The following is a 10505-nucleotide window of genomic DNA, read 5'->3' as shown; positions in this document are numbered from 1 at the left end:
TGCACATTAGATTATTGTTACCTATAGTCACCTTACTGATCTATCAAACATTGAGGTCTTATTTCTTCTATATTACTATATGATTGTATTCAGTAATCAGCCTCTCTTCATCTCCTTCTCTCTTCCATCCATCCAGGATTCTGGTAACCACAGTCTACTCTCTGTCTTCAGGAGATCCAATTTTTTAGTTTTCATGTAAAAGTAAGAAGATGCAATATTTGTCTTTCTTTCTTGGCTGATTTTACTTAACATAAACACTTCCAATTCCATTCATATTGTTGCAAATGACAAGATATCATTTTGATGGCTAAATAATATTCTATTGCATACATGGATTCCATTTTCTCTATCCATTTGGTCACCTATAGACACTGAGGTTGCTTTTATATCTGGATTATTGTGAATAGTGCTGCAAAGAACATGGGAATGCAAATGTGTTTATGAGGTGGTGATTTATCTTCTTTAGCACATACCCAGAAGAGGATTTGCCGATTCATATGGTATTTCCATTTTTAATTGATTTTGCAGTCTTCATACTACTTTGCACATAGTGGAAATACAAATACAGTAAACATTATAAAAAGCAGTTTCAGCTTTGAGGTATGATCCAAAAATAAATAGTGTTTGATCATGATTCTCATGGGGTGTCTCCTATGGATCTGGTGGAAATGCAGAAAGTGTTCTATCCTTGTTCAGAAAATCATGAGTTTGCACCTTTTTCTTTTTGAGGCTGAAAATTGGCATGATTCAAGATGCATGCTGTTGTCAGGTTTAAGAACAATACAGCAAAACTCATTGAGATGAGAAGGGAGAGAACGAGAGAGAAAGGCCAAGAAGGAGAAAAAATAAATTTTACAAAAGGAGAAAACTGCTGAATATCAGTGTTGGGTTTTTGGTCATAGATGCATCTAAACTGAGTGAGAAACCATGAAGTCAAGGGAAGAGACTAGAGCTTGTTCATTTAAAGCATCAGCATATTTCTCAGAGACACCTATTTCCACCACATCACAAGGGTAATGAACTTTTGATTGCCATTAATTATGAGTTCTCAGTAAGTAATAATGTTTTCATGAAATTCAGTAAAACACCAATATGTGTCCATATCACTCATGCACTAATAAACAAAATTTGCTTTTGCATTTATGGCTATCTAAAGACAAAGTGCGTTGAGGAGACTTCAGCAGGCTACAGAGATCAGTTTAAGTTTGGGATCACATGGGAGAGTGCCTCTTAGTGAAGGCTGGTGTATAAATCAAGATCAAAATTCCTTCTATGGGAGTAGCATTCCAATTGTGAAGAATTTTTAATTCCTTATTGAGTTGTAAAACACAATCTCGACAACTGAATCCATGGATTTTTTACTGCCATGTTGATAAAAAAAAAATCTAATAAGCTTCCTTCCAGTGCTTAGGGAAATTTTTCTCTAAACTTTTTCCCAATATGTAATTTTTTTCTGGCTAAAGATAATAAAAGGCTGTTAAAAAGATATACTGGAGAGGCAGCTTTAATCTATTGGTGATAGGAGTAAACATAATACATGAATCCCTTTGAGTGTTTTGCCTCATCCAAATGCAGCATGGCAAAGGCAAGTACTGGAGGCAAAATCTCTAAATTTTTTTTTTTCCAGCTACCAAGTCATAGGGCAATAACAGATACATCCTTAACATTGTGATAACTTTAATGTATGAATACCATTCTGTTAAACTTACATGGAAGATTGTGGGAGGTTATAACAATGTGGTACTTAATGTCAGCCATGTCTCACAGAATCTTTTTATAATAGTTCCTTTCCTGGATGTGCTTCACTCAGTTCATGCAAAACCTGGTTGGTAACAGGCTAAAAACACAAAATACAGAAGCTTTTAATCAACTAAAACAGCTGTAGCCTTTTGTCAAGAAATTATTTCAAGACATGGAGAACACAGACAGATGATAAATAAAATACATTCACATCCCCTCAAGGGTGGAAAATGAAGAAAGTCTATGTAAATGTGTCCAAAGGGCTGTATGGCTTGGTGTATGTGTAGGCCTCCATGTTCGAGTATTCCCAGAATCTTGTGGTGAGCTGGTCATACCTCATCAAGAATTAACCTCTGTTGTCTTTTCTAAGTTTCCTCAAAGTGTTTATTTAATCTGATAACCATTTTGTCTATAAATTGTAGAGTTGAAATGCAACAAATATTTATTTAAAATAATCTGGCATAAATTATCTAAGTAAAATCGATAGCTAGATGTATTTCATTCATTTTTATTTAAGATCAGGGGCTAAGCATTGATATATTTTGATAACATCTGTGACTCTCTCTCAGCAGCTTTATCTTCTGAGGATATGATCTGGTATGGCAGTTTTCTTTGCTTCAGTGTTACCTCTTTTTACACTGACTTTCACATTTATATTTGCCAGGAATCTGGGATAAAGGAGCGTTTCTAAGGGTTCCCTAACTTGCCCATTTTGGTGGGTGTTCCAGAATATGTGAGATGCTTTTTCACTTACAAAGCACCCCAAAGCCATGCACTGCCTTACGACGTGTTTGTTTCCTAGTTTGACAAGCTAGAAAGTTCTAACAAATACAATCACTTCTGCCAAATGGGCTGATTTTACATCAGATAGAGGACTATGTTCTAAAGGAAGGCTTTTGTTAGCAACAGCAATTATTATTGAAGTGTGATTCATAACAAATAATAGTAGGTCAAGGTTCTCAGTGGGAGTGTCTAAATCTCTTGGGTGTACAGGGTCTCCCCTATTAACATGAAGAATTCATGAGCACAGTCAGTTTCCAGCCATGCTTCTCCCTGTCTCACTATCACCACAAACTGTGACCTCACCTGGAACTTGGGTTAATATCCAAATAAGTTATTTTTTAATCTTTATGCCCCTAGATTATTATGTGGGGCTATTTCATTAGAAAGTTAAAAAGAATATTTGTACTGACTAAACAACATGGAAAATCATAAATATAATGCAAAGCCTAAACATGAGAGGCTCCAGGCCTGGATAATGAAACAGTATACAGGTAATTTCCTTGGCCAATTCTACAATGACACACCCAGCATGTCAGCTTCATTCCCCATTTAACTCCTATTATGCAGGGACATGGCAATGACATTTTCAAGGGTCACATACAGATGTGAAATCTGATGTGAATAGGGGAGGAGATGATTCTGCAATTTTCCTCTGATAGACCAGGAAAGCCTGGACAGACCATCTCCCTAATCTCCATGACTGCACCACGTGCCCACATGGACACTAATCCCTAATAGGATAAGAGAACTCCATTGATGTAGCTGAGCATTTTATAATATAAATTACTAGATACTGGCATTGAGGTTTCAATAACTAATTTTTATAACCTAAATTTAATTACGCCTGAATTGTTACCTCTTTCTTCAGTGAAAATTTGCTTGCTGTGATTGAGTTTTAGGAAGATTCCCAATATTCACAACTGAGCTTCCAAGAGTGTATTGAGAGCAAAAACTGGATGAGGGCAGAGAAACCCACCTTTACTGTGTTCACCACTAAACTGAAGTGAACTCAGCAAGATCCATGATCACTGCTGCTTCTCTGCAGAGATCAGGTTTCTGCTTCTCACAATCCAACACAGACTCTCCCTCTCCTCAAATGTTTGGCCTCCACTTGCTATAAGGTCACTCTCTGTTCTTAGCTTGTTGTCTGAACCGCTTTATGAGGGTGGAGTGAGCCACTAAATGAAAATTATATATCTTCTAAAATTGAATCCTATGGTTGATCATGCATTATTTTTCTGATTATGGGAATTGACTTTTCTTGGCATGTTCATTACTAGTAATATTCAAAGCCATTTTGTTTACATGTTTGATGCTTCATTTTTTGTTGCTATGACACTTTTTCTTCTATTGAGTCTTCCCACTAGCATTATAACATGATCTGGTATCCAGGCTCAGCTGTCATTAATAAACACATATGTTAAAAGCTATGTATTATTTTTACAGCAGACATAATTTTCTCTTTTATGGGGATGAACACACACTGCTGAGATACCCCCACTCATGAGAACATATGCATAAGTATGATATTTTCATTTATTTGACTAATACATTCTATCATTCTCCCTTCAAAATTTTTACCCTGAGAAGGCCCGGACAAACTCTTCTGCATCTGTTCAAACCATAAACTCAGAAACCACATGGTGAGTAAAAGATCACCAGGTTCTGGATGTTGGGTCCAGCTCTTCCCCTCCAGTGTCCCACAGCACCTCAGCCCACCTGTCCAGGTTCTATCAAGAAAGTTCAGCTCCTGCACAGTAAAGGAAACAAATGAGTGAGGAGAGAACCTGCAGATGATAGACCATATCTGAAAAGTATTCATATGACAGGGGATTACTATCAAGCACATAAAATCAACTCAACTGAACTGCAAATAATAGTATGATTAATAACAGGTGAAGAATATGAATATCCTTCTCTCCAAAGAATAAATGAAAAAGGGTAGACAGATAGATAAGTATATATACATACATATATTGCTAGAAATCACTGATATTCAAAAAATGCAAATTCACAATAAGAGGTCTTTCATCTTTCATTTTTGCTTGAAACCCAGAAAAGCAATAAAATAAAATAAAATAAACAACAGAAGCTGGCCAGGATGCATAGAAAGATAAACTCTTATAGACCACTGGTGGAAGTGTAAATTAGTATAGCCATCATGAGAGAAATAGAACTACCATGTAATTCAGCAATCCAACTGCTGAGTATATATCTATCTAAATAATTAAAGTAAAAATCTAATATTGAAGAGATGCCTGTACACTCGTGTTTATTGCAGCATTATTCATGATAGCTAACATGAAATCAACATATGTGTCCATCAACAGATGAATAGATAAATAAAATGTGGTATATTTACACAATGGAATATTACTCAGCCTTAGAAATGGAATTCTGTTGTTTGAAGCAACATGGATGGAACTGGACACAATTAGGTTGAGTGATACCAGCCAGACACAGAATATTAAATACCGCATTTTCTCAATGTTTTGTGGAAGTTGAAGAAAGCCCATCATCTGGCAGTAAATAGTAGAGTAGTGGTTATGAGATGCCAGGAATGAGAAGAGACTGAGAGACAAGAAGAGGTTTGTTAACAAACGCACAATTACAGGTAGACATGAGGGATGTGCTTTTGTGTCCGACCGCACAGTAGGCCAACTCCAGTTAACAATATATGGTACATTTTATGTCTACACATAGCCAGAGAGAGAATTTTGTATGCTACGTACACAAAGAAATGTTAGTGTCTAATCAGGTGAATTTGCTCATTGTTCTGATTTGGTCATACTACATGGCACACATGTATAGAAATGTCACGCTGTACCCCATAAATATAAACAGTTATTGTGTGCCAACTCTAAAAAATTATTTGATTAAAAAGAATTTTATTGGCATATATTACAAATGATTCCACACACAGCCAGGAATAATAACATTTTTCTTTGAAATAGTGAATTTTCTAATAATGTAGTCACATTCATCTGAACCAAAGCATGTATTTGATCATGGTAAGAATAGACAGACTTATGTGCATAATAATATATTTTAATTTTAGGTTTCTACTTAATACTATCAGTGCAAATACTTTTTTTTTTTTTTTTTTGAGATGGAGTTTTGCTCGTTACCCAGGCTGGAGTGCAATGGCGCGATCTCGGCTCACCGCAACCTCCGCCTCCTGGGTTCAGGCAGTTCTGCCTCAGCCTCCTGAGTAGCAGGGATTACAGGAAGGCACCACCATGCCCAGCTAATTTTTTGTATTAGTAGAGACGGGGTTTCACCATGTTGACCAGGATGGTCTCGATCTATTGACCTCGTGATCCACCCACCTTGGCCTCCCAAAGTGCTGGGATTACAGGCTTGAGCCACCGCGCCCGGCCCCCGCAAATACTTTTAAAACGAGTAAGTAGCCCTTCTCCCCGACGGTTAGTGCTGAGAGTGCGGAGTGTGTGCTCCGGGCTCGGAACACACATTTATTATTAAAAAATCCAAAAAAAAATCTAAAAAAAAATTTTAAAAACCCCCCAAAAATTTACAAAAAATCCGCGTCTCCCCCCCCGGAGACTTCTATTTTTTTTTCTTCCTCTTTTATAAAATAACCCGGTGAAGCAGCGGAGACCGACCCGCCCGCCCGCGGCCCCGCAGCAGCTCCAAGAAGGACAAGAGACCGAGGCCTTCCCGCTGCCCGGACCCGACATCGCCACCCTCGCTCCCCGCCCGCAGCCAGCAGTCAGAGGCAGCGGATCGACCCCGTTCTGCGGCCGTTGAGTAGTTTTCGATTCCCGTTGATTTTTGTCCCTCTGCGTTTGCCCCCGCTCCCCTCCCCCCCAGCTCCAGCCCCCGGCCCCGGCACTCGCTCCCTTCTTCTCACGGACAGGTCGCGGCCTGTGGCCCTGCGGGCAGCCGTGCCGAGATGAACCCCAGCGCCCCCAGCCACCCCATGGCCTCGCTCTACGTGGGGGACCTCCACCCCGACGTGACCGAGGCGATGCTCTACGAGAAGTTCAGCCCGGCCGGGCCCATCCTTTCCATCCGGGTCTGCAGGGACATGATCACTCGCCGCTCCTTGGGCTACGCGTATGTGAACTTCCAGCAGCCGACGGACGCGGAGCGTGCTTTGGACACCATGAATTATGATGTTATAAAGGGCAAGCCAGTACGCATCATGTGGTCTCAGCGTGATCCATCACTTCGAAAAAGTGGAGTGGGCAACATATTCATTAAAAATCTGGACAAATCCATTGATAATAAAGCATTGTATGATACATTTTCTGCTTTTGGTAACATCCTTTCGTGTAAGGTGGTTTGTGATGAAAATGGTTCCAAGGGCTATGGATTTGTACACTTTGAGACGCAGGAAGCAGCTGAAAGAGCTATTGAAAAAATGAACGGAATGCTCCTAAATGATCGCAAAGTATTTATTTGTTGGACGATTTAAGTCTCGTAAAGAAAGAGAAGCTGAACTTGGAGCTAGGGCAAAAGAGTTCACCAATGTTTACATCAAGAATTTTGGAGAAGACGTGGATGATGAGCGCCTTAAGGATCTCTTTGGCAAGTTTGGGCCTGCCTTAAGTGTGAAAGTAATGGCTGATGAAAGTGGAAAATCCAAAGGATTTGGATTTGTAAGCTTTGAAAGGCATGAAGATGCACAGAAAGCTGTGGATGAGATTAATGGAAAGGAGCTCAATGGAAAACAAATTTATGTTGGTCGAGCTCAGAAAAAGGTGGAACGGCAGACGGAACTTAAACGCAAATTTGAACAGATGAAGCAAGATAGGATCACCAGATACCAGGGTGTTAATCTTTATGTGAAAAATCTTGATGATGGTATTGATGATGAACATCTCCGTAAAGAGTTTTCTCCATTTGGTACAATCACTAGTGCAAAGGTTATGATGGAGGGTGGTCGCAGCAAAGGGTTTGGTTTTGTATGTTTCTCCTCCCCAGAAGAAACTACTAAAGCAGTTACAGAAATGAACGGTAGAATTGTGGCCACAAAGCCATTGTATGTAGCTTTAGCTCAGCGCAAAGAAGAGCGCCAGGCTCACCTCACTAACCAGTATATGCAGAGAATGGCAAGTGTATGAGCTGTGCCCAACCCTGTAATCAACCCCTACCAGCCGGCACCTCCTTCAGGTTACTTCATGGCAGCTATCCCACAGACTCAGAACCGTGCTGCATACTATCCTCCTAGCCAAATTGCTCAACTAAGACCAAGTCCTCGCTGGACTAATCAGGGTGCCAGACCTCATCCATTCCAAAATATGCCCGGTGCTATCCGCCCAGCTGCTCCTAGACCACCATTTAGTACTATGAGACCAGCTTCTTCACAGGTTCCACGAGTCATGTCAACACAACGTGTTGCTAACACATCAACACAGACAATGGGGCCACGTCCTGCAGCTGCAGCTGCTGCAGCTACTCCTGCTGTCCGCACCATTCCACAGTATAAATATGCTGCGGGAGTTCGCAATCCTCAGCAACATCTTAATGTACAGCCACAGGTTACAATGCAACATCCTGCTGTTCATGTACAAGGTCAAGAACCTTTGACTGCTTCCATGTTAGCATCTGCCCCTCCTCAAGAGCAAAAGCAAATGTTGGGCGAATGGCTGTTTCCTCTTATTCAAGCCATGCACCCTTCTCTTGCTGGTAAAATCACTGGCATGTTGTTGGAGATTGATAATTCAGAACTTCTTCATACACTTGAGTCTCCAGAGTCACTCCGTTCTAAGGTTGACGAAGCTGTAGGTGTACTAGAAGCCCACCAAGCTAAAGAGGCTGCCCAGAAAGCCATTAACAGCACCACCGTTGTTCCAACTGTTTAAAATCGATCAGGGACCACAAAAAGAAACTTGTGCTTCACCGAAGAAAAATATCTAAACATCGAAAAACTTAAATATTGTGGGAAAAAAACATTGCAAAATATAAAATAAATAAAAAAAGGAAAGGAAACTTTGAACCTTATGTACCGAGCAAATGCCAGGTCTAGCAAACATAATGCTAGTCCTAGATTACTTATTGATTTAAAAATAAAAAAACAAAAAAACATAGTAAAATATAAAAACAAATTAATGTTTTATAGACCCTGGGAAAAAGAATTTTCAGCAAAGTACAAAAATTTAAAGCATTCCTTTCTTTAATTTTGTAATTCTTTACTGTGGAATAGCTCAAAATGTCAGTTCTGTTTTAAGTAACAGAATTGAAAACTGAGCAAGGAAACGTAATTTGGATTACAAAATTATTGCTTTAATAAAAATTCCTTAAACAGTGAAAAAAAAAATAAGTAAAAAAAATAAAGTTGAGGAAATGTGTGTGTGGTGTGTGATGTGTGAGTTTTTTCTTGTACACTGCTCTGTCCATGGTGGATGTGTGGTGCGTGTGTCTGTGTCTGTGTGTGTTTAATCTGCTTGGGGTTCACTGTGATTCTAGGATCTGTAGTCCTGTGTATTTCACAAAATGGAACATTCTTAGCCGTCATTTTTTTAAGTACTGTCTTTGTATCTACAGTTTTTACTTTTCAGATTTAAAAAGTATATATACTATACCTTTTGTTATTAATGTTTACTTTCTTCACTCTCTTTTCCTTTGCCATTTACTTTGTGAAATTTCTAGTGACATTTTAAGGGCATGGTTGCATTTAAAAGCTGAGCCAGCTCTACTGAGGGGTGTGCCCAAAGCTTGCTCAAGTTTTATACTGCATTGCTTTGATTTCTTGTGCATTTCCATTTGATTCCTTCTTAGTATTTTTATCCCTCAGTTTCCTGTCTAGTCCTGCATCATGCCCACAGTTTCTGTAAGAGATTTTTACATATGAATTATAGTTGCTTTACATACCTTATTTAATTAGATAGTTCTAATATTTGTATCATTTATGAATCTCATTCCAATTATTTGTTTATTGAGAATTTGATATTTCTCACTAATATATGTAATAATTGTTGTTGATAACCAGACCTGTTGGGTTGGACAGTTAATGTTGGCTTATTATTTCATTTTACGCATTTTCTGCCTGTATTTCAGCACACTCTATCTTTGCCGGGCCTTTATTGTGGAAGTGTCTGTGAATCTTCTCAGAGCTACATTGGACATTTACTTTTGCAGCTGACATCAGAGTTGAAGTCTGTTCTTTTAGGTCCACCAGAGACTTCAGATCCTCCCGTGACACCTTGTTTTTCTTTCCTGCTTGGCTTTGCCTCTTCACCTTGTCCCCTCCAGAGAATCGCTCTCAGCTCCTTCAGGTGGATTAAAATGTTATATTTAACTGACAATTGTGAAATTGGTGGAAGGCGGTAGAATAGTAAAAGATGTTCTGAACTTTCACGGGTCCACGTTTCCACGAAGGCACTCTGATCCTTGGTCTGGGTGTGAGCTTTGAGTGTTTCTCCAGGTGACATGTTGGTCTGTGTGTTCTTGTTCCTTTTTCCCGGGGTGGAGTCCTTTTTTTCCCCAGTTGTTCCCTCCCACAGCTCCAACATTCTCTTTTTGTGTTATCACCTTCCAGATTTGCTGACCTGACCTTCCGATTAAGGCTCCGGTTAAATAAGAAAGAGAGGGGAGATACTTCTCAATGGAACTTAGGTGAAGACCTCTTTTCCCATCTCAGTTCCTAAGGGGTTTCCCCAGTGCCCCTAAGATGCTGGTTTTGGTGGCTTGCCCCTGCTGAGTAATTTCTTAGTTCTGTAGTGGGGATAAAGGAGGTGGTTCTAAATGCATTTCAGAGCGTGGGCTCCTTTTCTCTCCCAGAGAAAGTAACAGAATTAAAAACAGAAATATGTTTTTGATGGTCCTGATTTTGGGGAAAAAGGATTCAGGAGGATAGGAAAGCTCTTCAGTGTGTTGTCCCTGAGAAATTCACACTACAACATGTTTACTACACTTGACTTTGAGTAATCTAATACATATGTATGTTTTTATATTGTAATAGCTACATTTGATATTCCAGACTCTGCCCCAGTTCAGCTCTCTACAGGAACTGCCCT

General features: G+C 39.5%; 1 protein-coding gene across 1 annotated transcript; it reads left to right on the top strand.

The window, feature by feature from the left end:
* Nucleotides 1–6419: 6419 nt before the first annotated feature.
* LOC105727630 (polyadenylate-binding protein 1-like) lies at nucleotides 6420–8366 on the top strand. Its single transcript, XM_064371645.1, is given in 2 exon segments — nucleotides 6420–6943; nucleotides 6945–8366. Coding segments are annotated over 2 exon segments (1914 nt in total). The 5' UTR covers nucleotides 6420–6436; the 3' UTR covers nucleotides 8352–8366.
* Nucleotides 8367–10505: the final 2139 nt, after the last annotated feature.

Source organism: Aotus nancymaae, unplaced genomic scaffold (genome assembly GCF_030222135.1).
Source record: "Aotus nancymaae isolate 86718 unplaced genomic scaffold, 86718_ANA_hifiasm-v0.15.2.pri h1tg000155l, whole genome shotgun sequence".
Classification (NCBI taxonomy): Eukaryota; Metazoa; Chordata; class Mammalia; order Primates; family Aotidae; genus Aotus; species Aotus nancymaae.
The sequence above is the reverse complement of the archived record's forward strand: the minus strand, read 5'-3'. Positions and strand labels throughout refer to the sequence as shown.